The 25,002-nt window shown below is 54.4% G+C and overlaps 11 protein-coding genes across 11 annotated transcripts; 4 read left to right on the forward strand and 7 right to left on the reverse strand.

Moving 5' to 3' along the window:
* Positions 1-392: 392 nt before the first annotated feature.
* Positions 393-3,895, reverse strand: CC84DRAFT_1231586 (uncharacterized protein; the record flags this gene model as incomplete). Its single annotated transcript, XM_018183735.1, has 4 exons — positions 3,763-3,895; positions 808-3,709; positions 733-763; positions 393-492 (listed from the first exon to the last, which is right to left on the reverse strand). Exons 1-4 carry the CDS (start codon positions 3,883-3,885, stop codon positions 393-395), a joined length of 3,156 nt encoding a protein of 1,051 aa, XP_018030486.1. The 5' UTR covers positions 3,886-3,895.
* A 1,035-nt stretch (positions 3,896-4,930) lies between these two features.
* Positions 4,931-6,859, reverse strand: CC84DRAFT_1199663 (5'-nucleotidase; the record flags this gene model as incomplete). The annotated part of the gene is made up of 3 exons (XM_018181631.1): positions 4,931-4,948; positions 5,097-6,580; positions 6,718-6,859. 3 exons carry the CDS (start codon positions 6,857-6,859, stop codon positions 4,931-4,933), a joined length of 1,644 nt encoding a protein of 547 aa, XP_018030487.1.
* Positions 6,860-8,442: 1,583 nt separating this feature from the next.
* Positions 8,443-9,814, reverse strand: CC84DRAFT_1130044 (Bud-site selection protein). The gene has a single exon (XM_018175847.1). It carries the CDS (start codon positions 9,803-9,805, stop codon positions 8,501-8,503), a length of 1,305 nt encoding a protein of 434 aa, XP_018030488.1. The 5' UTR covers positions 9,806-9,814; the 3' UTR covers positions 8,443-8,500.
* Positions 9,815-10,697: 883 nt separating this feature from the next.
* CC84DRAFT_1209792 (uncharacterized protein) lies at positions 10,698-11,418 on the forward strand (the record flags this gene model as incomplete). Its single annotated transcript, XM_018182242.1, has 2 exons — positions 10,698-10,710; positions 10,873-11,418. 2 exons carry the CDS (start codon positions 10,698-10,700, stop codon positions 11,337-11,339), a joined length of 480 nt encoding a protein of 159 aa, XP_018030489.1. The 3' UTR covers positions 11,340-11,418.
* A 238-nt stretch (positions 11,419-11,656) lies between these two features.
* CC84DRAFT_1168978 (uncharacterized protein) lies at positions 11,657-13,653 on the reverse strand. The gene has a single exon (XM_018179543.1). The coding sequence runs from the start codon at positions 13,459-13,461 to the stop codon at positions 11,902-11,904; it is 1,560 nt and encodes a 519-aa protein (XP_018030490.1). The 5' UTR covers positions 13,462-13,653; the 3' UTR covers positions 11,657-11,901.
* Positions 13,654-14,173: 520 nt separating this feature from the next.
* On the reverse strand, positions 14,174-15,347 carry CC84DRAFT_1168979 (uncharacterized protein; the record flags this gene model as incomplete). The annotated part of the gene is made up of 1 exon (XM_018179544.1): positions 14,174-15,347. A coding segment is annotated over exon 1 (716 nt), but the record flags the coding sequence as incomplete, so codon positions are not given.
* Positions 15,348-17,353: 2,006 nt separating this feature from the next.
* Positions 17,354-18,209, reverse strand: CC84DRAFT_1102797 (sugar isomerase; the record flags this gene model as incomplete). The annotated part of the gene is made up of 2 exons (XM_018174982.1): positions 17,354-17,776; positions 17,832-18,209. The coding sequence occupies 2 exons, from the start codon at positions 18,207-18,209 to the stop codon at positions 17,354-17,356; spliced, it is 801 nt and encodes a 266-aa protein (XP_018030492.1).
* A 277-nt stretch (positions 18,210-18,486) lies between these two features.
* On the reverse strand, positions 18,487-19,551 carry CC84DRAFT_359872 (uncharacterized protein). The gene has a single exon (XM_018185903.1). It carries the CDS (start codon positions 19,275-19,277, stop codon positions 18,747-18,749), a length of 531 nt encoding a protein of 176 aa, XP_018030493.1. The 5' UTR covers positions 19,278-19,551; the 3' UTR covers positions 18,487-18,746.
* Positions 19,552-19,559: 8 nt separating this feature from the next.
* CC84DRAFT_1168982 (putative MFS monocarboxylate transporter) lies at positions 19,560-21,231 on the forward strand. The gene has a single exon (XM_018179545.1). The coding sequence runs from the start codon at positions 19,800-19,802 to the stop codon at positions 21,156-21,158; it is 1,359 nt and encodes a 452-aa protein (XP_018030494.1). The 5' UTR covers positions 19,560-19,799; the 3' UTR covers positions 21,159-21,231.
* A 216-nt stretch (positions 21,232-21,447) lies between these two features.
* On the forward strand, positions 21,448-23,432 carry CC84DRAFT_1209796 (uncharacterized protein; the record flags this gene model as incomplete). The annotated part of the gene is made up of 4 exons (XM_018182243.1): positions 21,448-21,552; positions 21,599-22,565; positions 22,795-23,198; positions 23,321-23,432. Coding segments are annotated over exons 1-4 (1,575 nt in total), but the record flags the coding sequence as incomplete, so codon positions are not given.
* CC84DRAFT_359723 (uncharacterized protein) lies at positions 23,064-24,908 on the forward strand. The gene is made up of 2 exons (XM_018185902.1): positions 23,064-23,688; positions 23,751-24,908. Exons 1-2 carry the CDS (start codon positions 23,544-23,546, stop codon positions 24,599-24,601), a joined length of 996 nt encoding a protein of 331 aa, XP_018030496.1. The 5' UTR covers positions 23,064-23,543; the 3' UTR covers positions 24,602-24,908.
* The last annotated feature ends 94 nt before the right edge of the window (positions 24,909-25,002 follow it).

The following is a 25,002-nucleotide window of genomic DNA, read 5'->3' on the forward strand; positions in this document are numbered from 1 at the left end:
CCTCAACTAGGGAGCTCAAGCGCATGGACTAGTGGGTGAGCCGTCGACGGGACGGCTTGATCACTGCTCAGAACAAAATTGAAGCCAAAAATCTGAACCCAAAAACTGAACCCAAAAATTGGAGCCCCAAACTGAAGCCACCAAAACAAACTAAAAGCCATCCAACGCTATGATGGCTCACTTCAAAAGAAAAGAAATAATGGGGAGAATGGGCGTCGTGTCGAACATACGAACACCAGCGGAGATTCGGTCCATTGAACGACAACACTCAAGCATAGGCGTTTCCCTCCTAGCTCTAAAGCGTCAACCCAAGGAATTGACCGTGCACTGTCTCATCAATGGGCATCGCTAGACCGGTCCTGTCACCGTGTTCGTATTTGTTGTGGTGTCCTTCATGTGCGTTCTCCTGGCGTTGACTCCTTGTATGTTCTCCTCAATCCTGGTTTGCTGCGTCCGGCCTCAATCCTTGGGGGATCCTCTGGTGCGGGATATCTATCAACTGATACAAAGAAACAAAAAAGACCCGAACAACCAAACGACAATAGCCAGAGACATCCTACAAGCTTTGAAAACATCGGGAACCAAACCCACGGCTCCCGGGTTGCACAAGGTTCAAGGGTTCAGTCTTGACAGGCCCTTGGGCCATATTAGCATACATAGAATAAGTGGAAGATAGTGGTTTAGCTTACCAGTGGACAGTCGTATTGTGTGCTGCAACATCGTCGAGCTCACTTATTCAACCCAGCCGCGGGATGTGCTGACCCTTGCATCACGTCAGCGCATATATCTTGGCTCGGGATGGCATACTTTCACTTGCCTGGGAGAACGTGGTCCTCCGAATGGCATTTTGCTGGCGGTCCTGGGCGTAGACGTTGCGCTCTGTCGTGCCAGGATATGCCTGCTGACGAGGACCTGTGGGAGGTTGCCGGGGTGAGGTGGACCTCTGAATACGTCCACTGTTCACCGCACGCAAATTTAGACGGTTACCATCGCCAAAATGGTCGCCATGGGAGGGCTGGGTACCGCGATGACGTCCATAAGGCTGAACGCTTCGGGATGATCGGGGTGGTGCTCTGTTCCTCCGATGGTTTGCGTTTTGAGCCCCCGACCTGATGATGGCGTCTAGGTCTTGATCAAGCTGCGAGATTGGAAGGGCTCCAAGCGACGTAGTACCGCGACTATCATCATGGCTCTGCTCATTGTTCCAAGCAGGCGGTGCAGAAGTTGAAACAGGTGACGAAGCGATATGAACTGGCAGTTGGATCTTGTCGACCATGACCTGATCGAACATCTTCAGGAGCATCCAGGAGTCTATGCAATCCTCCGGCATGTTGGTTCCCGCATCGAACCACCCATCGATGCTACTACCAACAGCCAGGAAGCCATTCGCGCGCAGGTTGAAGCGGCGAATGAGACTCGGTGGCGCGTCGTGGATTAGTACTCCCACGGCGCCGATGTGACCATCCATCATTTTCATGAAGCTGATCCTGTTCTTGCGGTTTAGGGAGGCCTGGCGCGCACTACCGATCATCTGATCGATGAACTTGTAATAACCTCGGACCATTTGCACTATAGGCTGAAGCTTAGCCTCTTCACTCTTCGCCTGGAAAAGAGCTCGCTGTGCTGGTAGTACCTCCAGCTCCAGAATAGCAACGGTCTCTGGAGCAAAGCAGCAGTCGAAGTCGTCAGGGTGAGTGGACTTGCAAGTGTCCCGCTTCTTGCAGCCGCCAGGATGCAGCATGAACTTGCAAAGTGGGCGTTGATTAGGAACCTCAACTTCCATAGCATTTGTCGTATCGGTACTTAAGCCAGTCGCAGAGGATTGTTGCGCGACAGTTGGATCGGCAGGGTGAGTGAACGGACAATTCTGGCGTGTGCAGCCACCCAGGCGACGTGCATACCTACACTCTGGGAGCTGCTTTCGAATTTGGGTCTCGATTTCCGTCCGATCCGCCGTGTTGGCGCCTATACCGGCGGAGGGAGCCTGTTGCGGTGTCGATGAATTCGCAGGGTGACGGAACATGCAGGCCGCCCCCTGCTTGCAACCGCCAGGGCTGCGGATGAACCTGCATGAAATCTTCTTCTTTTTGGAAGCCTCAACCTCCATCGGGTCAGGCGCAGCGCTTCCAAGCCTGTTCACAGCTTCATCATGAAGGAAGGGGCAATTCTCCCATTTATTGCAGCCACGATCAGAGCTGAAGTACTTGCAGGGTACCTTACGGCGCGGCTTAGTCGTATCAACCTCCATGGATTCTGGCGTTGCGTAGCCCACCCCAATAACGGAAGACGGTTGTGTTGGAGAACTCCACGTCCAGTTGGGGTTTACAATCGACATCTGGGGCAGGATCGTGCCGACGGGAGTCTTGGTGACTACTTGGGTAGACTCAACCTCCATTTCGACTGGCTGAGAGACAGGTACAAGGGCTTGAGAAGCCGGAGTATTCGCTTGTGCAGGCTGCTGCCAGTCGAGGGTCGGAGGTTGCGGTACTGCAGAGGCAGATCTTTGAGTGCCATCTGTAACAATGCCTTGTTCAATACTGCCTTCAATATTCGTAGGCTCCCAGTGGAACTGATTGTAGTAGCTATTGACATGGTCTGCGAGCTGATCGAAGTTGCTGTTACCGTCGATCACGTCGAAGAATGCTACGTGCAGCTCAGGAGCGATATTGTCTACTGTGAGCGAGCTGTCATTCCAGTAATCTGCGAGGAGCTTAACAAGACCCTTCAGGACGTGGTTCTTGCATTGTTCGACTGTTTGCTCCTTAACCTGGACCTTCTGCTCCTCGAATTGCTGGTATTGCTGATTGTATACTCCGTTGCTGTTCTCAAGGTCCTGGCACTTCTTCTTCTCGGCACTGAACTTCTCGGAAAGATCCCTCTTCTCCTTCTCGAGCTCTCCAAGCTTGGTGGAGTAATCCGAAGCATCCTTGTTGCGCGCTTTGCTGATATCTTCCTTTTCTTGCCGAGCAGTTGCGAGGTTCTCTCGCAAGGACTTGGTCGATTTCTGCTCCAGAGAAAGCTCATTCTGAAGGTATGCTTTCCCTTTTTGCTCGGCAGTAAGCTCGTTCTGGAGGCTCACCTTCGCTTTTCGGTCAGCGGTAAGCTCGTCCTCAAAGATCTTCTTGGCTTGTCGCTCAGCCGCAAGCTTGTTCTGAAGGTCCTTCTTTTCATGTCGCTCGATCGCAAGAGCATTTTCAGCAACCCCAAGCTTTCTCTTGAGCTCTTCTTGGTCTGGATCGACCTGATGCTGACGCGACTCGACAAATTCTTTTCGCATACGAGCGAACTCCTCGGTAGTCTCCTTTTGCATGTGAGCGATCTCCTCTGCAAGTAGCAGAGACGCGCTAGCATCTTGGTGAATTTCTACAGCTTGCCATGCAACGGTCCAGGTATACTGTGGAAAGCTGATCTTCTCGGGTTCATGCAGCGGGAACTCATACAAGCCGAGGTGACGCCACTGAGCGCCGGAGCTGACTGGGGTCTCGGTTGACTTGTTAGTCGAGCTCGGCGCGGCGACTGGTGTCTCTGGAGGAGAAGGCGGGAGCTCGGCGCGGTTCATCTGTGACTCCCTGAACACGTTCCGCTTCGGAATCACGTATTCCTGTCGGTCGGTGGTGGGGCGAGTGCCAGGCGCTGCCGAAGCCGATTGAGGACTACCCTTCGGCATTTTTACAGGGTTGTTGCCTCGTGGTTTCTTTTTTCCCGGTTTCTATAATTGTTAGCATGCTAGAGAGGTCAGGAGCTAAGGGGATTCAAACTTACCTCGCGAGGCGTCTTCGCAATTGTGAGGGTCTGCTCTCCCTCGCTGTCGCTGTCGCTCTCACGGATGCGTTTGCCTTTAAGGGCCTGCGTCCAGCTGACCTGTTGGAGCATCTTGTCCGCCATATTCAAAGACGGGCGGAAAGATCGGGTTGCAAGTGGAGAGAAATAAAGGGGTCAACTCTGGTGGAGACAAGATTTCGCGCGGTTGACGGGCCAAAGGCGTAGCTAGTACTTCAACGTCACGGATGTGTCGTTGAAGCACTGGAGGATCGTGGGTTTAATGATCGGGCGCGCGGGTGTGAAGAGGGCGTGGAGTGGAGTGGCGAGCGGCAGTCTTATATCTGGTGCTCACTGGCTCTCAGCTTAGCAGGTGCGTCGCGTGCGTCCGTTTTGGGAGAAAGTTTGGAGGTTCGAGCGTAGCCGTGCCGTCGAGGCTGGGGCTCGTGATGGTGAGGTTGACTTGAATCTCAGGTGGCCGCCAGTGCCGAAAGGTTGAAAAGTATGGGCGTGTATGGAAACGGCTTCACTCGGAGGGAAAGTATATAGGACGAACCCATATCCGAGTATACCAGATACAAAAAACGTAGTGCGCAGGGTCACTGCTGTCTCTATGTGTAAGAAATCTTTACACCGCTCGGAAGGGTTGATACAACATTGTTTACAAAAATTACAAAAGGTTCATCATTAAATAGGCAATATGCACGCCAGTAGTAGTATGCAAATAAAAAGTTGACAGGGCATGCAGCCGTTGATAAAAGTATAAACTTCTGTAAGCAGCTGAATGGCACTTATGAACGAGGCGATTTGGTCACCGTTCAACCGGCGTTGGCTTATAGGTTCTTTGTCTCGCACAATGCCTTTTGTCACACAAAAATCTCTTTGTTGTAGAGCCATTTGTAGACACTCTCGCGAGCCTTTCAAACCACGGGAAAACGCGATACAGTAACTCTGCGACTGCGAGGAACACAAACATTACTCATTATTGAGATACTCCCTGTGTAATGAGATATCGAACGTTGAAAGCGACATGAATGTGCTGGGCCTGCTTGTGAGAGTAAACAATACACAAGAATGCAGAGCGCCCGATGAACAGTCCAAGCAAAGTATATTGACTCATAAGCTGCCGGTTTGGAGGCCTTTATTTTGGTACAAACCCCTCGTTCACCACTCAGACACGAATGTAGACCTTAGAAAGCAGGTTTCTATGTTTGCAGCTAATGTGACACCCATTCGGGGTCTTATAGATACAATTCAACATCTCGACAGCAACCCTACTCCCTCTGCGCCCACCTCCGCCCCGCAACCCCTAATGCCCTTCTCGCCGCACTCCCCACCGCCTCAATCCGTCCATCAAGCGCGATATCCACCGGCGTTTTCTTAGCGATGTACTGCACGAGGACCTCGTCCTGCGTATCCAGCGCCACAAAATCATTCCTCGGCTCAAAGAAATTATCCCCACCGCCCGCAATGAAGTCCAGCGTGACATAGCGATACTCTTTCGCATCGTCGAGTGCCTCGTCATTAATGGATACAGATACCAATTGACTGCCCGCCGGCTGTGCCGCATCGTAGCTGATGCGCAAGGATGACGAAATCTGCAAGAACGAGGTAACCTCTCTTCCGTTCGTCTGCGAGACACCGGAAACGATGCCCTCGAGAACTTTGCGAAGGTTGGCACCAGAGATGGTCAGCTCGACAATGGAGTTGCCGAAGGGGAAGGAGGTCAGGACCTCACCGCGCGTGATGTCGCCCGTATCGATTGTCGCGCGAATGCCGCCCGCGTTGATGATGGCGAAGTCGACAGCTTCCCCAGCATCCACGCGGTACGCGAGCATCGCGTCGGCCATGAAGTCGCCAAGGAGGCATTCCTTTTGCTGGCAGGTGGTTTGGTCGAGCTCGACGTTGGATACGCCGAGGACTTCCTTAGCAAACTCCTCAAAGGGGCCGCGCCAGGCGTCGATCTGGGCCTGTAGGTTCTCATCTTGCTTGGTGGTGTTGGTGAGATGGATAGGGGCGCCGTGATAGGCAAGGATCTTGCCGGCGGCGTCGTACGTCACGTCGATGTAGCCGACGTACTCGCCCCAGCGGTACGCGGTGACAATGAAGACCTCATCGCCGTCTTTGTTGGTGGTGATTGTCGGGTAGGAGCCTTTGGCGCCGGTCATGTTGCCCAGCAGAGTGTGCGAATGCCCACCCATGATGAGCTGCAGGCCGCTTGTTTGCTTGGCAAGCTCCTGGTCTTTATCGTAGCCGATGTGGGTAATGGCTGCAATTCGGGTGATGTTCGTCGTCGCCTTGATTTCGTCGATGGCATTTTGCACAGCTTCTACAGCGCTGGAGAACGTGGTTCCTTCACTAGGGTTGGAGATGCTGGCGGTGTCCTCCGTTGTCACGCCGATGAGAGCGAGTCCCTTGTCCCAGAAGATGTGGTACGGCTTGATTGTCTTGTTCAGAATCTCGTTGGTGGAATGGATGTTGGCCGAGATGACGGGGATGTTCGTTAGGTTCTGCAGGAACGCACCCAGTTCCTCGTCTCCGCCGTCGAACTCGTGATTTCCCAGGGTCATTGCATCAAAGCCAAGCTGATTCATGGTCTCGGCGATTTTTTCTCCTCGGTAATAGCTGTAGAATAAGGTGCCCTGAAATTCATCGCCGACGTTCAGCCAGAGACTGTCGTTGTAATTGGGGCGCTGTGTGTCAATCACATGCTTGACTCGCGAGTAGCCACCATAACATCCTCGCTCCGGTCTGGTGCAGTCAGTTCCGGAGGAGCTGAACTCGTCGAGATGAGCGTGTACATCATTGATGTGAAAGAAAGCTGCGATAGTCAGTACGTTGCAGTACAGCCGTCCAAGTTTTATCGTGTTATTGCCACGGCGCCATCATAGGTAGGTAACACAGGGCCCAAACTCCTACCCACGCTCCCCCACGCCATTCAATCTTCCGCGAACTTACAGATGTTATAATTCCCCTCACAATCCAGCCCACGTTTCACATGCCTCTTGCTCACCAACACATCCTCTCTCGCCGCCGTCGCACTTGCCAAGCCCAACGCCGAGACCGCAAGCGCAGCTCCCTTCAGCACATAGCCCTTCATGATGCACACTTCCAAAAAGTATCAATGATAGTCAGTGATCGCGCGGATGCCTCAAACCCACGCGTCCATACCTGCAGCCTTATATCGCTCCCGCAGGGTCCCTTGCGGCGGATCACTCCGCGCGGAAGGTGCTTGGCGGTTCCTGGGCATGCACCTTGGCCAGTTACACAGTTGCCTTTTCGGGGAAAGATTGCACCTGCGAATCTGCGAGGAGATAGGAACTGGCCACTGACGTGTGCACGTGCTGAGACTGGGGTAAGGCGCATGGATGCATACCCGGACACCGGATATGAAGCTCTGGAATCGTCGGGAACCCCGAGGGCGCGGGTCCATGCTGGACTACACACTGATGGGCTGAGGCCAAGGACGTGGGTAGCTAGAGATTGGAGATTGGTATTTGCTAGCTCGTAGGTATACGAGGACGTTGAAGGTAAATTCAAGGCCATGGCGCCGGCGCTGTGAGAGAGCGGTGCTGAATGAACCGCAAAGGAAAATAACAGTAACGAACGATTACCGGGTATGAGCGCAGACGTAGTACTTCGGGCTCCATCTTTATCGTTAAATTTCAACGCTCTATCCACCCAGGTTCGAGTTGAAAGGCTTACCGATCAAATATGCCCCAATTATCCCCATTCCTCCCATCATCGCTTTCACCCCTCTCATGGTTCCCGTCTCCTGGTAACATTTAAGATCCCCCCACGAAGGAAATGGGTCTTCTTGGAGACGCAAGTCATCCTGTGGACCGCTCAGTCCATCTCTTGCAACATGAATATTCTCCTTGATCTTCTCCAACCTCCTCAGAAGCTCGACATGGCCTATGCAATGACCAATTGAGTCATGACGCGCGCAGTCATCGACAAGCTCCGTGAGCCACATTGTGTACACGGGGAGGTCGTGCCGCTGGTACAACACGTGTTGGATATAGTTATGGGTCGGATATTTCCCTTCCAAGAATTCTTCAGGACCATCGCCTTGGAGATTATCAAGAAGTATCTCTGTTCGCAACGTGTGCAATCCGGGTTTGTCGTCGGATTCGGGGTTCTTAAGCCAGCCACGCTTGCTATTCATCATGTCCCATATGGCAGCTGACAGGGACCAAACGTCGGCCTTACTTAACACGAGATTTAGGACGGCACTTTTACTGTCACTGGTCTATGTACACATGGTATGTCGGTTGCATGGGAAACAAAGGGTGCGGTTTGCTGGTGGGTCTTTGTGTCGGGGTTTGTGGTGTCGTCTTCGTGGGGAGAAGTCTATTGCATATGGAAAAGATTCTTTGTGAAGAGTGTGGTAGTGGAGGGAGACAAGTGGCTGAGGAGATGAATCGGGATTGGTGTGAAGGTGAATGACGGAACTGATGTGGTGCGAGACAAGGGTGGATGAGACGACGTTCTTTCAGGCCAGTGTGATGGTGTTTGTTGTGCCAAATGTGGAAAGGACAAGAGAGAACCACGTGGAAAGTTCCCGCTCTGCGTCATTAGCCAGGTGCGACAGATCGCGCAGCCCTCAGATCGCGCAGCGTAGGTAAACTAGTAACACCGAAAGCACTTGTACGGCAGAGAGCATTCGCAAGATGCTGTGTTCAGCGTGTGGGTATCGTCTTATATTTTCCGTGCTCTGATGAAGCACTCACTGCCAAGCTCAGTCAAACACCACCTTCTTGCCCATGGGCTTCACGTCCATCTTCTTTTCCTTGGCCGCCTTCGCTGCCAGCCAACTCGGGTGCAGCATGCCTGCATCGTCCCTCTTTGGCTTCTTCGGCCCAAGTGGTAACTCGTTCGCACCACTGATCTCAGGGCCCCTGCCGCGCGGTGGCCCGCCCCTTCCGTTCCTTGCACCCCGTTCGGCTACAGCGCCACGCTTCGCATCCCAACCCCGATCGCGTTCCTGCTTCACTATGTGCTTTGCCTGGTCCTTGTACTTCTGCTCCCAGATTTTTTGACGCGCTTTCTGGCCGCGTCGGTTCTTGCGCGGGGCAACTTCAATATCGGAGGCCTCCGATTCGGATCCAGAGATGTAGGTGGGGTGGCTGAGGGTCGGGAGAAATTTAGAGTCGGCACTGGCCTTGGGGTCGGCTGTTTTCCTCTTGGTCTTGGGCAAGGGTATCGAAAGGTCATCAGAGTCGGACGCGGAGTCCTCGTCGTTGCTGAAGGTGTGGAATGCAGGTATCCCATCATCGCCATCGACTGAATCTGCATTTGATGTGTCCTCGTTCTCGTCCTCGTCTTCACTCTCACCTTCGCTGGCCAAGTCCTCTTCACTCGGCGGCCTATGCCCGTCCGACAGGGAGTCCTCGCTGTCGTCTTCGGCGGAAGACGGCGCGGCGATGAATGCATCGAAGGCAGCAAAGGCGTCGCTGTCCTCTCCGTCCTCCTGTGCCAGCCCGTCCACCTCCGCCTCTTCATCTGCTTCTTGTCTCCTTGCCTTCTTGCTCTTCGCTCCCTCTTTGCCCTCAGCTGTCGCACTACTGGCTGTAGCCCCAACAATCTCCTTCAACTCGTCAATCAGCTCGTCCACCACCTTGCGCACCGCATCCACCTTGAACAACCTCCCCTTCACATTCAGCGACGCGGCATCACTGCTCCCTTTCTCGACTTCCCCAACGCTCTCCGGCATGCACCCGCTCTCCCTCAGAGTCTTGACTTTGGCAAACGTCTTGCGCAGATGTTGGTCTGCGACCTTCTCAAGATCCAAGCTCTTCAGATGCGCATACTCGGCTTCTATCCGCGCCAGTCCCTTTGAATCCTTATTCGACTGCACCGTCTTCTTCCTGCGACTGTGCTTCTGGCGCTCGAGGCCGGCGGCGATGCGGAGCGCGGCCACGAGAGGCTTTTGGGCAGCAGCAATGCGCTGTGTGCATTGTTTTTTGCGGCGGGCGAGGGAGGGATCGGCCGTTGATTCGGGAGACTTCGAGCCTGACGGCTCTGCCCGCTTTCTTTTGGGCATCGTACTTGTTGCTGGTGTTGTTGCGCAAGTTGCAAGCAGACGGAAATTTTAGTGGGACGTAAGTGGTCCGTGCAGTCAGTCCCCTCACAGGACCTCACAAGTTGTTTACAGCCGCGACCAACAGCTTTTGAAATTATTTGAATAGGCAGTTTCAGAAGGCAACTCAGTTCTTTTCCCTACATTACCGTAACTCTCTACTGCGCATCAATCATGTAGCCACATTTACTTATCTAGAAATCCAACTCCATCACTATGTCGACCTTGAACGCGTGCTGTACCGATGGTCACAGGCATCGATGTCGTCGGTGCCACATCCTTGTCGCTCTGTACATCATAATCAGAATCCGTCAAATTCCCTCCCTGGCCTCATAAGGGTGATTCTCAAAAGGAGTCCGCTGTTTGCTGTCTACTCATCTCATCCAAGACGTCTCCCTTGACATCCCGAGCGCCTCGCAAAAGTCATCAATGTTTGATAGCAAGCTCCGCAAATACTTCACCAGACGCCGGGTTCCACGCTGCCACTGGACAAGTAGTACTCTAGCAGGGCTGCACTTCGGCGACCCGTGGGGGTGGCGAGCAGTTCCTTGTACACGTCTGGATGCCACGGGAACACGCCTTTCTTCCGTACCTGTTCGGGCGGCAGTGCTTATAGATTTTCCGCCCGCAGAAGTGTTGATATGTCGAACGAGGCTATGTTCGAAGCCGTGGGCCAGCACAGCACATCTCCCGTAGTGGTACTGGATACCTGGCCGAAATTCAGAATCATGTTCCCGGTCCCGTATGCAGAAGTGTAGATCCATAATCCATATCAAATTGTTTATAGGTAGAAACACCTTCAAAACATCCGCTGGAGTCTTTGTCGCGTGTCTTTTGGGTGATTTGCTCTGATTTCATGCGCTGTGGGAGTAGGTTGCGGGTAGAAAGACATGCTGGAAGATTAGCGGTCATGAGGTAGAACGGTCGTGCCGTCCTCTGACCGAGGGCCTTGGACGGTCTGGTATAATGTACCGGTTTGCTTGCTGATGGTCATAATATTCACACGAATGCACTCACGACTGCTTTCACAGATGTGTTGATCTTGTCTCGTGCTAGGGCACAAGTATACCTAGGTGCCCTCCGCCCTCCCTCCAACCCTCCCATCACACCACCCAGCACTTCCTCCCGCCCCCTATCCTCCTACACAACCGCCGAGCCCCGCATCCATCGAGCCTCGACGCCGGAATGCTACAACACGCAACAAAACGCCGACGAGGTAGTCACGCAATACGCCGTAGCCAGGGAGGTAGCCGAGACAGCTAGCATGCTAGTCGAGGTGAACAACGAGGTGTTTGAGTATGAGAAGGCTAGGGAGGGAGCGGTCAAACTAGGACAGAAGGACAGGGAAGTAATGGACAGGTTGCGGGAGAAGGTTCAGGCGCTGGGGGCGTCGGGCGGGCGTCGAGGCCGGGCTGGACCGATGGTAGGGTTGCCGTGTCGAGGCGGTGGTTTGATTGATGGACCGGGGACAGCGGCGTTGGCGTGCGCTGGATGCTAAGCTCTCGCTGCTCTCTCGTCTCTGTGACCTCATCCGGGACCTTCTCCATACATTTGTATTCCCATGTCAACGTTTCGACTGTGTCGTTTATATATACTTGTGTTCTATCGGCCCCTCGATTTCTCCTTCTCCCGCCCTTAGTCACTATCAACTTCAATCCTTCCCTCTTGTGTCCTTCCCTACATCCGCAACCCCTGAGCCACAGTAATCGCGCACTTGGTCTGCTTCCTGTTCCTCATCCCCTTACAGCGTTTTTAAAGACATACACATAGCCACACACTCTTAGATATCCAGGTTGGCTCGAAAATTCAAATTTTGTCACTCCTTACATTTCAGCTCAAGACTACACATCTGTATTCCTACAACGGGGTATTTACAGGAATCACACCGACCCGTGCGTGCCTCAAAACCGACCCAGTACTCCTAACACCACTCTCAACCCAATGCATGGATATCAAGACAAATTCCACCCCTCATAAGAGGACCACTAATACACGCCGCTATCTTGCACAACCATCACGCCGCCACTGCCCCCTTTCCGCCCCTCAAAAGCCCAACCATCCTACTGGTTGAACTTCCACTCGACCTGCTCACACCTCCCCCACTCCTCCGCTAGTCTCCCCACACGGTCCAGTACCCACCCGCTCGTCCACCGGGCCGCCTTGTCAGGCGTCGCGACTTTGCCGCCCAGCCGCAGCGCTTTGCCGAGGTGGCACGCGCCGTCGCCGGCGGAGCTGTGCTTCCACTGAAGGCAGTCGTCTGTCTGCAGGCACATGGCTCTGCAGGAGGCGGGGCTGTCGGCGGCGGCTTGGAGGAGGGCGTCGGGGGCTTCGTCGCGCTTGGCGGCGTTTAGCGGGGTGTGTGCGTCCTTCAGGTCGTTGGGCGTGGCGTTCGCGGGCTGCTTCTGCTGGGTCAGTTTCTCGCGGCGCCCTTTCTCTGCCACGAGCTGCGTGTCCGACGACACGTTATCCCAGTCTTCTTTCAGCTCCGCCAGATACGACTTCACAAACGTCTCGTAGGCATCGTAATGCGTCCACGGCTTCGCCCAACCATGCTTCCGCGTCCAGGCTTCCTGCGTGTTCCAAAGCAGGTCGGCATGAGCGCGCGGCAGGTGGTGCCAGGAGACGACGGGGGTGCACCAGAACTTCTGGCCCCAGATCAGATTGCTGGGCATCTCGGGGTCGAGCAGACCGAAGGAAGAATAGAACTCGACGCGGGCTTGCTTCATGGCGCGGGCGAGGACGACGTCGCCGCAGCATGCGGTTGCGACTTGGGGTTCCCAGTCGCTCGCATACAGCTCCTCGTAGCGCGGCCAGTACTGCTGCAGAGCGCCGTACGAGAGCATGATGCCGGGGCCACGCTGTGCGTACCTCGTGTCGTCGACGGTATTTGGCACGCCACTGTAATAGGGGATGCGGTAGTCAAGGCGGTCCAGCCACTGCAGCAGATTCGTCCAGCTCAGGCTCGTGTCGGGTTCGATGAACATGTAGAACCTATGGTTCGGTGCCATTGTCGCCGTCCTGTAGACCATGGGCAGCCACTTCCACTTGTCGAGCGCTTTTGCCTTTTCCAGGGTCGGCTTGTAGTTCTTGTCCGCCTGCATCTTGTCGTACTCGATGAATTCGGCATGCTTTGCGATAGTCGCCTTTGGCGTGAGGTCGAGCGCATCGTGTATGGGGTAGCTGTTGATCTCGCCTGCGTGGTCGCTGAAGATGAGGACGTGGTGCGCGCAAGCCAGAAGCTTCAGCAGGTGCGGCGGCAGGCCGCTCTCCACCTCGGCCCTGCTTGTCCGCACAACGACCATGACATCCTGTGCGCCGCGCACCTCTTTGCAGCTCTTCTCAGAGCCCACATCTGCGGCCCTCGTCGGAACAGGTGCTATCTCGGTTTTGAGTGTCGTCGGTGTGCCTTTTCCGTGCCCATTGATTTCCTCGCCCGCGTTCTCAACCAAGGGCTCCGGCAAAAGCTGCCCCGCGGCGGGCTTCCCCTGTGTCGCGAGATCGGTGAGCGCAGGCAGCACAGGCGCGGCGTACTGGTGCGGCAGGCCCCATGTCCAGAGGAAGCTCAGCAGGATGAACGAGGCCAGGACGATGAGGGCGCGCGTCGGCGTGAAGTGCGGCATGGAATCGGTTTGGGGACGCGCGGATTGTGTGCGTCTGCATGGGCGCGCGGTCAATCGCTGCGAGGCCGCGGCATGGTGTCTGTATCCCGGGGTCGTTCTGCAACCGTCGCGCGAGGAAGGTGTTGACGTGCGCCGCCGCTTCCCGTCTTGGCTAGATAGCAGGGAGCGGGGCTCTTTCCGCGATCGTCAGTGTGGGCCCTGTTCGTCTGAACCACTTTGACGCTGCAATAATGCAACCAAGAGGGCCATGTAGCTCTTCATCAGGACGCAGGTTACGCCATGACATCACCGTCGACTTGGAAATATCCGTTGCGACGGTTGTGTTTACCAACGCACCGGATCCCTAGCGTAGATTGCACCTGCATGCATCTTCACACGTGGACTGCACATAGATGGGTCTTGGGCATCGAGACAGAGAGCGGAACGAGCATCTGTTGTAGCATTTGATTGGAAGAATCGCAATAAGAATTACAGCGCGCTGTCCGATACGGGTAGCACTGTGCCCAGTAGTAATGCTGCTGTCTATCAGAGGCTTCCCTCCTTCCAGGGTCAGACCTAGCCAACACTATACAACGCTTCCACGCCCGCCTTTTGCTTCCCTGAGATGATTCTCGCAGAATCTCTCCTCGCACCGTCCGTACCTGCCCTTGAACTATGCTGTGAACTCCTTTTCGATGTAGCCACTGCACCGCTCTTGCGCACCATGACCACGGTCCCTTTCGACGACAGCTCAGAGCCGAATTTCGCTTGTTCTCTCGACTGAGGACCGCGAGCAGTCTCGCCTTGGACTGAACTTTCTCCTTCGTCTGACTGAGTGAAGGGGTCGGTAAGCATAGTCTCGATGTCGTCGAAACTTGTCTGACTCATAGTTCGCAGGACGTCGTCGCCGAAGACAAACGTGTGCGAGTCTCGCTTATTCATTTCCGGCTGTGAGAAAGGACTTGTTGGACCGCTTTGGTCTGAAGTGCTGGCTGGGCTCCTTTTTGACGTTCCGTTCTGGCGAGTAGTCTTCGCTCTGGGATCCCTTCGCCTCGAGGAGTGCGACACCTCGGCGCTCAAGTTCTCGTCGCTGAATTGATGTGGTGACTGAGTTGGCATAGACCGTCGTTCGCCATTGGATCTGGGTGCCGGTTGGCGGTGTCTTGGCTTTACGGTCCTGTTTGTTGATGGAATCTCCTAGGAAACTGTTCAGCCATCTAACGAGCCAAACAAGCTGAGTGTGGGAAGGGAGAAAGGTTGGGCAGCAACCCCCTACCCTCAGCTCCCTACCCTCAGCCCTGACTTTGCGCTTCCTATTCGTTGTCTTCCTCCTGTCCAAACGCTGGCTATTACCGTTCGCATCCATGCTCACCACGGTCTTTTTCTCCAGTATGATCTCCTGCACCTCACCCTCTCCAACCTCCCAGCCATCGTTCACTCGTCTGTATGTTCTTCCTGTCCCATCGCCCCCTTGCTCCTCAACGAGTTGGAACGCCGCTCGCATCTTTCGACCTTTTCTATCGCGTCGTCGGACGTGTACGTACTTTTTCCGAGGTGAGGATGGTTGCTTGCGAATTATGTTCTCGGAGTGGCGGAGTATGCGAAAAGTCTCGCGCCAGCCATTCTTGGTGAGCGAGCTGAAAATATTTAGCATAGCTGTAGTTGCGACGGTAACAATAGCGAGAGGATGTGGTTGTTAATGGCATGTTTGGGACGCGGCTGATTTGGAGCAATCAGAACAGCAGGTGCAAGGACGAGAGTCGGTTGTGGAAGTAGCGCCTGTTGGCGAGGAAGGAGCGAAGATGCCCGATCTTGAGGCACTTTGACTCTACCAAGGTAGACACTCCGAGAAGAGCACAGCACACAGGACCCCTAACGGATAAGCGTTAGTGCTGCTGACCTACCTCTAAAATACAGTACTTACCTAGCAGGGCGAAGAGGACGTAAAAATGCTTCAACCCTGACATGAGAAGAGGCAGACCGCGTTGCGCTTGGAAACTATCTCCTTCACGCCCGTCGATAGTGGGTTCCGTGGCGAGTCCGGGTTTTGCAGTAGTGACCGGATCCGCTGCTCCAAATCCGATCTCTTCTTTCCAAGTCCAGACGTCGTGTTCGGGTGTTCGGGTGTGAGATAAGATGGCGGCCTGCTTCACGTCACCAGCAGCATTCTCCAGCCCCATAACACCGGCGATGAGGCCCAGGATCTCTTCACCGTTTTCAATGTCCAGGAGTTGTATCACGTCCCTGATGTTGAAAGGACCCTGCCCGCCAAGGGCATTAGATAGCTCATATCCTGCCAGTCCTTCCCAATTACCGTAGGACTGCTCAATTAGGACTTTTCCGTCCCACGATATCTTCAAGGTTGTCGTGTCGTGCACGAAGTCCGACTCTTTGTATGCTACGTCGAGTATTATTGATGTAGGCTTCTCCCGTTCAAACTTGCTAAGCACCGTAGCAAACACCGGTGCGAAACTGGTTTTTGACTCAACGAAGCTGTCGTGGTGATCCGACTGCCTGCGTGACAGCCACAGTATTAATACTGCAAGGATACATTTAGGGCTATCTATAGGGCCCATGTCCAGCAGATGACGAGCTATATGAAGAAAGCGTGGACCATTCTTCCAGCCAAGATACCATGTAATGGCTCCTAAGCATATGCAGGCAAGGAACAGCGACATGTTTCCTCATGTGCTACCAGTAGTGGATCCTGTTCGAGCTTTCATTGAACGTTATTGAGGTCTCTGAAGAAAGCTAGCAGGTAGTATGGTTGGTTTACCCAGGTGTGTGCAGTGATTTCGTTACCCCACACTCTCAGCTCATGAATACTCAAGATCCCATAAAAGCCTTGATTATATGTCGCAGGTCGCGCCAGTCCTTTTCGCTCTAGCTCTGTTTCCAGCACCTCCAGTAAGCTATTCATTGGATCACGTTGCCGTACCTTGTCTTTGTGGTATGTGGAAAGAACCAGGAAGCAATATCGAGGGACCAAAGTTATGCACTGAGGGTGCGGATCAGCGCTTCTGGCGGACCTACGCTTCAAGATCTTGCCTTGTTGAATCTTGCAATCGTAGTCTCCTGTCTGATCTGAATGCGTTTGTGAGACGTTATCTTCTCAACTTGACGCGCACATTTTGAGTGCACCCAGGGAAGAATCCGCCCAATGCTGGATTATGTCTACGAGAGCGTTGTGGTCGTTCTGAGGTGAAGAGTCGTTCTGCTCATCGAGAGCATCTATGAGGAAGCATAACCGATGCGTCTGCAGGACGGTCGCGTGCTTGAGAATGTTGCTCAAAGCAGACTCAATGGTGTCATCATCACTGGATCCTGGTGTTGTCATGCAGCCCCTCGTTGAATCATCCCCTTTCAGTTCTGCTGTATAACGTCAGCTTCTGGTACTATCATCCCAACCATTGGTTGGCTGCTGCGCTCGGTGGTTGCCTAGTGTTCGCCCTGATTTGAGGGACCAGACAGAATGCCACCGAGTACTACATTTGGGGGATGCGGAATCCAACTAAAAGGTGAGCATTATTGGCGTGTTCGTATCTGAGCGGCAGGAATCGAGTGATAACGATGTCGATGTTTCGCACCACGCGCAACTTCCCAACAGAACAGCACCGACATAGCCAAGACAGGAACATTTATGCAGCTTTGGAAGAAGTGTTGCCAACAGGCAAAAAGTGCTTGTGATGACAAGCGGGGGTATTTCTAAACAGAAAAAAAAAGGAGCTGAGAGCAAGGCCTCATCTCAGTCATATGCACAGGAGGTGCCAGCGCATGCTTGGTATTCCCAACAGCACTTCGCGCGCAGAGTCTCTGTTCCCAACAAACGCCTCTCTATGTTTATGACAGCGCCTGCCATAGGCGCTACAGATGGCCGCCGTATATACAAGTCATGACGCATCTATCAATTCAATCAAGCAGGCGACAGTAGCCCGGCGTGCTTCTTCATACATTTCGTGACATCATCTGTATCCAATTCTGCTGCCTTCCGCTTCGCATTCTCGCCGATCGCGCCGCCTGGATGGTTCTTTTTGAAGACTTTCTTGGTGTTGTCTGCGTGCAAGGCATGGGCAAGCGTAAGCATGAGCATGTCGCCAACAGCAATTGCTACGGTGGTTGAGGTGGTCGGTGCGCACACGCCGAAGGAGACCTCTTCGAGCTCATGAATTGGCGCAGGCAGCAGTATGCCCTCGGATCTGTCGCGGAGAAGGGGGCAGTCGGTTGGCTTTGTTTGGGATGTGATGGCTAGCACAGGTATAGAGGACGGAACGTGATCGAGGACAGCCATGAGCTCGGACGTCTTGCCAGAGTAGGAGATGAACATGACGGCGTCGTTCTGTGGTGGGCAGGTCAGCATGAGGCTCACAAAGATGCGGAGGGGTGTGACATACAGGCCGAATGTCGCCTAGATCACCATGCAAAGCCTCAGCAGGGTGCAGGAAGGTACACGGGATACCCAGACTCTTCATGCTCGCGACCGTCTTCCTGCCAACAAGCCCGCTCTTGCCCACGCCACAAACGAGCAGCTTACCACCTGCTTCTTTGACGCGCCTGATGCATTCGACTGCCTGCATGAGGCCCTCCCGCGCAGTGGGATCAGACTGGTATAGGATGGTGACCTGGGAGAGAGCGGTCGCGGCGGTGGAGAGGACATGGACAGCGCGCGACAAGAGACTGGCACCCTCAGGGTCATCGACGCTTACAGGCGGCGTAAGGGCTTCGGAATCGGTACGCCTTCTCTTCATGGCTGGGGCCTGCTGTTGGGACATGTGGAGGGAAAGTTCCATGGGGAATCTCGAACACAGGGAAAAAGCAAACTATCGGCCCAAGATATTAAATCGTCGTTTGCTGCGGTCAATATGCGACGGCGGGACCAGGGTAGCTGTTACTGATCGGAAAGGGTCGGGAAGGGCGAATGGCGGGGGGAACTTCTCAGCGCGGTACCAGTACCGCGGGCGCAGGAGCAGGAGCAAGAGGTGGAACGGCACTGACAGGAGCAGGCAGGCAGTTCAGACTCCATATTAATAATGTGGCTAGACTCATGATGGAGGTGAAGGTCGGGTTCTAGTCTCCTTCGAGATGGGATCAAGCCCCGCCGCCGGCGAAACGAGAATCGTGATACGGGGATGGCGACATCTGACGTGCTAAGCCCAAAACGGCGTGCATTGAATTCACCACTCCACACATCCAGACGTTGGCGCACGTTTCTCGCAGCTAAGCAGCCCGCCGCGTGGTGTTCTGCGATCCCGGCGCAGCATCGAGCGCTCAGCGATATGACGCGTCCATCGGAGCGCGGGCGCGGCCGCCTAACGTGTTGTTCCAGAAGACCCGAACAGGGCCTGCAGTTTCGCTTGCCGCACCGTCATGGCGACCGTTGTTTCTTCGATGCCTGCCACGCTCATGCCGAGCTCGCGTCTGTACAGCTGCTTTGCTTGCTCCGAGTCCGTGAGCAACACAACACGCCGTAAGGCTGGGATGGCCAGGACCACCTCGCGGCAGCACTCGACCAGCCACTGTCCGAGCCCATGCCCGCGAAACTCCTCCAGCAGGTAGACGTCGGTTAGATAAGCAAACGTGACGTAGTCTGTTATCATGCGCGCCATGCCGATGGGTCTTCTCTCTGAACCACTCGCCTCGTACATGCCCAGCGTGCAAGAATGGTCGAGCATCGTCTTCATCTGGTCCGGAGCGATCGGTCTGGCCCAGTACATGGCCGGGTTGTCGAACGCCTTCTGCACGAAGTCGTGAGGGAGATTGCGGGATGTGGAGACGACGTACGTCTGTCCCGCCGTGGACGTGGAACGCCGCCACTCTCTGTCATTCAGAGCGTCGGTCATGTTTGCTTGATGTTACGCGTATGCAGGGACTGCTCTCCCTTATCTATACTCTGGGGTGCTGGAAACTCCGATAGACGGCGGGACAAACGCTGGACCTGCAGTGTCGATCTGATTCCGTGTTCGCATCGCTCACGATTGTTAGCTTCGCTACGCCTGGTAGATCTTCAACCCGCCTCCGCGGCATTTTTGTGCTATGGGCCGATCCGCAATCTACCGGTCGTTGTCCGCTTGGCGCTGCAGGGAGGGCGTTTTGGTGTCGAGCATTTTGTGGCATGAACTCGTCTACTATCAAACGTGGTCTCAAGTATGCCTGAGGTAATGTGAGTTCGATTACAACGCTTGATCCGACATGTCACCACCAGGTCGGAGTGATGTTATGCCAACAGGATCTTGACCTTGATCAGCACCTCAGTCCGAACCCCGCAGAGGTCCGATTCCGGCTCAGATCGCAGCCTGTCTGTCAGCGCCTTTACACTCCTTCCTCGAGACCGGGTACCTAAGCCAGTGTTGCGAAAATCCACAATGTCGAACAACCAGGAAATTCATGAGTTCGAGCCTATCGCGCACGAACGATTTCAAGGGAACCACGACTTCGAACCTCGCGGCCAAGAGGCTGAAGCGCTGCCTCCGGCTGATGGCGGTCGTCAGGCGTGGGTCTTTCTTTCCGTGTGCTTCCTCCTTGAGGCCACTGTCTGGGGCTTCCCGTTTGCCTTTGGTGTTTTCCAAAAGTACTATACCAGCGCAGACTTATTCAAGGATGACTCAAAGGGCATAGCAGTAATCGGTACAACAGCGACCGGCATCATGTATTTCGCGTCGCCGCTCGTGATAGGCTTCACAAGTACCTTTCCTCACCGCGTACGAGGCTTCAGTGCGATAGGCCTTTCTGTCATGTTGCTTGGACTTATTTGCGCATCTTTCGCAAACACTGTCTGGCAGCTTATTCTCACGCAAGGTGTGCTCTACGGGATCGGAGGGAGCCTCCTTTACTTACCATCTATTGTCTACCTTGACGAATGGTTTGTGCGACGGAAGGGCCTCGCTTTCGGGATTATGTGGGCAGGTACAGGCACAAGTGGTATGCTCGTGCCACTCCTTATGACCTGGCTTCTAGAGGACTACGGCTTCCGCACCTCCCTACGCATCTGGGCCGTCATCTCCGCTGTCCTCCTTTTTCCGTCACTCATATTTCTCAAAGGTCGCCTTCCTGTGCAACGCCCAAGCATAGGTGTCGGACTACGCCGCCGCCTCGACCTCAACTTCTGCAAGACAGGCATGTTTTGCGTTCTTATGACCGGGAACATCATTCAAGGCCTTGGCTATTTTATTCCATCAATTTACCTCCCATCGTACGCGAAAGCAATCGGACTCTCCAACGAAGCGTCCTCTCTCACCATCTCACTCATCAACGCCGCCGCCGTAGTGGGTACTATCGCCGTTGGCGCACTCGTTGATCGCGTTGAGATCAACACCGCTATCATGATCACATCAGTCGGCGCGACACTGGCGTGCTTCCTGGTATGGGGTTTCTCGACCTCGCTGGCACCGCTCTACATCTTCGCCATCATGTACGGCGCGTTTGCAGGAGGGTACACCGCGACATGGCCAGGCATAACTCTTGCTATTCGCGAAAACTGCAGAGACGATAACGGCGTGAGCCGCGTCGACACCGGTATGGTGGTCGCACTGTTTGCGGCAGGCAAAGGTATTGGTTCAGTGGTCAGCGGCCCACTGAGTGAAGTCTTGCTCGAGGCCGACGGGTGGCGGGGGAAGGCTGGGGGAGCTTTTGGGACGGGTTATGGGAGTTTGATTGTGTGGAGTGGCGTGACGATGTTCCTGGGTGGGATTAGCTGGTTCGCGAAGAAGCTTGGGAGAATTTGAAATAAGATGAGAATCAGAGTAGAAAGTAGGAACCTCTCGCAAGATTTACTCTGTTTCTTGGTGCTTGAGGCTTAAACCATCGCGCGCTTTCAGAACTATCTGTACAGCTGGGAAGTTTCACATCAAGCCATCTAAGTGCAATGGACATCCAGATAGCGTCCATCTGCGTCCACTACTAGTGAATGTGACGATGGGACGCAGAGAAGTCGGACTTTAACATGGTGTCGGAGATAAGCAGCCTGGGAAGGAACGCTTCATGTATGGCCAACATCATTATTTCTAGCACAAACTTCTAAAGTCCCATGACTCTCGGAAACAATATGGGCGATAATTTTAAACGACTCGGTGAAGCTGCGATCCCAATTCCGACCATCGACTGGGCCTATATTCGAAGGCGCGTCAGCTTCTTCCTCAGTCAAGTGACTACTGACCATTCCCAGCTCCGAGCAAGCCATCGCTGCACTCCATCTGCGAGCCGGCTCCCTGAGAACCAACGTGCTGGAGCTCTTTGACGTTGCCAACAACATCGGGAAGGATGAATATCTTACGGGTTCCACAGCATTGCACGTCACTCAGCAGAAACGCAAAGAGGTAGCAGCGGAGATCCACAGTATCGAAGTCGACGAGAATCAAAATCTAGAGGCGGTGCAGAAGCTCGAGACCGAGCTGCGCGAACACTGGGCAACATATGCGGCATACCAGTGTCGCATATTCTGCGATTGCGTTCGACAGAAGCTGCCTAGAGAACTACGCGACATGGTATGCCAGGCGTTGTGGGCCGATGCCCACCACACGATCACGGACTGGAACTTGCGGGCGCTTTCCATCGCGCCTGAGAACCCTGTAGCGCTCGTCGAGTCCTGGAGCGGGCGCGACACCAGTTTTTGTTTCGAAGAGCGATTCGTAGGCCCGGACTTGCAGCATGAAATCATAGAGGCCTGGTGGCGCATGTCTGTTTTTCAGTTCAAGACGTCGCAGCTCATACCGAAATTCATCAGCGAGGACTTCTGGTGCGCGACGGTTAAGGACCAGATGAAAAACGTCCTTGTGGACCTGTCATATCGGGAACCGAATTCCAGATTTCACTTAGGGCAGCAGGCAAAACTCGGTCCGACGGTTGCTGGAACCGACCTTGATACTGAGCTGGCATATATACATGCGCTGAGCCGGGTCTCGAAAGTTGCGCTTGCGATCAAGAAAAGAGACTTCAGGAAATCCTTAGCGACCGTGCAAGAGAGACAGAGAAGGTTTTTGCATGCCGCCAGTAAGCTCTATCCGGGACTAGAGAAACTGCAGAAAGACGGGTACCACGTTTCTGTCATTGTTGACGGGGATATTGAAATCAAAGTGGAGGGTTTTGACATCAGTACAGACGGTTGGCGGAAGCAGATTTACGATGCTGAAGAAGTATGCACCTCTTGCTAATGGTGGCCATTGTTGATTCGTTACGCAGGCCTTCGACGAACATCAGTATGCGGCCAGAGAGGGATTCGGTAACCGCAGATGCTGGCCACTTGCCCCGAGAAGTGACTATTCAATCGCTGAGGAGTCGCTCAACTAAGAGTGTCTTGCAGTACAGGCGCAGACATGCCAGTGGCTTAAGAGGTTTCAGTGTTACCTCCTGAGCTAACCGTAGCTTGCACCGCACTTCAACCAGCATCGTGGGTCAAACGTAGCATTTGGTTGCGGCACAAAAGTACAGGTGCTACCAAGAAGTAAATACACTTTTGACGGCAAGGTTCCACAAGACAAAATGTCGATATGGCATGACGCCTTACAACTATTCCTTCGCATGAGAATATACAACCCAATCAGTTCGGGCCCTCATTCCACTGTTCTCAGGCTTGGCATCTGTTTACAATTGGACGGTACTGGCGGGTGGGCGGCATGGCTAGCGAGGCCACCGCATTCTGGAAATGTTGTCCTCCGCTCAGCCTTTCTTGGCCCTGCGCATGAGACGGGGCGCCTCACAGACCAGGCGAAAATGTCACCGCGGATAAAGGCCGGCGGAGCCCCTTTCCAAAGGCGGTCACTGGAGCGGTGAAGACTCTCCGCCGCCTTCGGCCTCGGACTAACAAAGTTCCTACTGATCGGGACCTAAATTGAGATAGAAGCGCAGAATCGCAGCGTGAGACTCCTATTCTACGCTAGACAGCGAGAAGGTGGGAAAATTCTGCCGCGAGTTTGCGCCCAGAGCAAATTACGGGGGGCGCAACACGAGCGCCCAAGACGGCCAGCGACAAGCCACCTTACGGCAAGGATTTGGCTCCTAGCGTAAGCGGGAGACCATCGAAGGACACAGCCCTGAAATACTAGAGCTGCCGACCCCTCGCGCAACTGCAGCCTGCCCTCCTTACACGTTCTTTACCCTTCGTGCTTTTGAACATGTCTGCGCTTGCTTTTTTATCTAATGCCGCGTCGTCGCGGCGCTATGTCCTGGTCGGCTGTCTGATAGTCTTCTCGTTCTTCTTGCTGTCTACACATGTTTATCAGATACACAACGAGACGTTGTTGTTCACCCCGTACCATGGTGAGTTTGCTGTCCGCCCTTGCTTTTGGCTCGCGTGCTACAGAATGCTAATCGGCGCGTAGCCTCATGCACCTCGTTTGATGGCATCAAAAATGCGACATGGCCTCGCAAGCTGTGGCAAAGCTGGAAAGACGACTCGGAGGACCCGACCGATCGCACGAAAGGCCTCGGCCACGAATGGCGCACCATCAACCCGGAGTTCCGCTACGAGCGCATCACCGACGCGAACGAAGACGCCTACGTGCTCGACAACTTCCCCAAAGTCGTCTCTGACCTGTTCACCAGCCTCGACAATGCTGTCATGAAGGCGGACTATCTCCGCTACCTCATCCTGCTCAAGGAGGGCGGTGTGTGGGCTGACATCGACGTGAAGGCGCGCAAGCCCGTCAAGGACTGGATACCCCAGGAGTATAAGGACAAGGTCAATGTCATAATCGGCATCGAGCGCGACGAGAACCGCAACAAGATTTGGGACGGCCAGCCCTACTCCATCCAGCTGGCACAATTCGTCATGATGGCCAAGCCCCAGCACCCCATCATTGAGGAGCTCGTGCTCCTCACCGAGAAGAACCTTCGGAAGCTGGTCGCCGCGAACCACGCCGGCGAAAGCGCCTCCTTCCCCGACATCATGGGCACCACGGGCCCGTGGACCTTCACCAAGATCTTCATGGACTACTTCACCAAGGTCACGGGCATCGAGCACACCGGCGACGAGATGACGCACATGGAGAAGCCCATGCTGATCGGCGACGTGCTGGTCATGCCCAAGATCTCTTTCGGCTCACTTGGCGACGTGTCGGACGACCATCCCGATGTCCTCACAAAGCACTTCTTCATCGGCTCGTGGCTCTGCAAAGACGGCAAGATGATTGAGGGCTCGCCCGTGGACCCGAAGGTGTGCGAGGGCACGTAGGCTCGCCGCATGCATCGCGCGGCACAAGAACAACCACATTGTATTATTTCCATTGGCGCGGCGTTATCCGGGCATGGCATGGCATCATGGGCGTTATAAATCTGGGCATTCGAAGTAATTGGTGGCCGCTTATGGAAGGGCGGCCGCGCCGTTGGTTAATAGACACGGCAATGACGGCGATAGAGACGGGAGTTGGTGTGTTGCACAGCGAGCGGGCGTGCTGCTAATCTTGGGCCGACGCCATCTAGTTTGCTAGCGATGAGATACCAAATACAAATTAGCCACGAGGGCACGTTTGTTGCGGAACACTGGCGCTGGCCTAATCGCCTCATCTCCAGCTTGGAGGGTTTCTGCTGTTGCGCGTGCTCCCGACGCATTGTTCGCTCTGCACTTCGGATCTT

Source organism: Paraphaeosphaeria sporulosa (genome assembly GCF_001642045.1).
Source record: "Paraphaeosphaeria sporulosa strain AP3s5-JAC2a unplaced genomic scaffold CC84scaffold_13, whole genome shotgun sequence".
NCBI lineage: Eukaryota > Fungi > Ascomycota > Dothideomycetes > Pleosporales > Didymosphaeriaceae > Paraphaeosphaeria > Paraphaeosphaeria sporulosa.

Bases quoted from the DNA above. Each gene is read 5' to 3' on its own strand.
- CC84DRAFT_1130044 (XM_018175847.1), bottom strand. From the start codon at position 9,805: ATGCCCAAAAGAAAGCGGGCAGAGCCGTCAGGCTCGAAGTCTCCCGAA.
- CC84DRAFT_1168982 (XM_018179545.1), top strand. From the start codon at position 19,800: ATGTCGAACAACCAGGAAATTCATGAGTTCGAGCCTATCGCGCACGAA.
- CC84DRAFT_1168978 (XM_018179543.1), bottom strand. From the start codon at position 13,461: ATGCCGCACTTCACGCCGACGCGCGCCCTCATCGTCCTGGCCTCGTTC.
- CC84DRAFT_359723 (XM_018185902.1), top strand. From the start codon at position 23,544: ATGTCTGCGCTTGCTTTTTTATCTAATGCCGCGTCGTCGCGGCGCTAT. The intron at 23,689-23,750 runs GTGAGTTTGCTG...ATCGGCGCGTAG, and splicing joins GTTGTTCACCCCGTACCATG to CCTCATGCACCTCGTTTGAT.
- CC84DRAFT_359872 (XM_018185903.1), bottom strand. From the start codon at position 19,277: ATGACCGACGCTCTGAATGACAGAGAGTGGCGGCGTTCCACGTCCACG.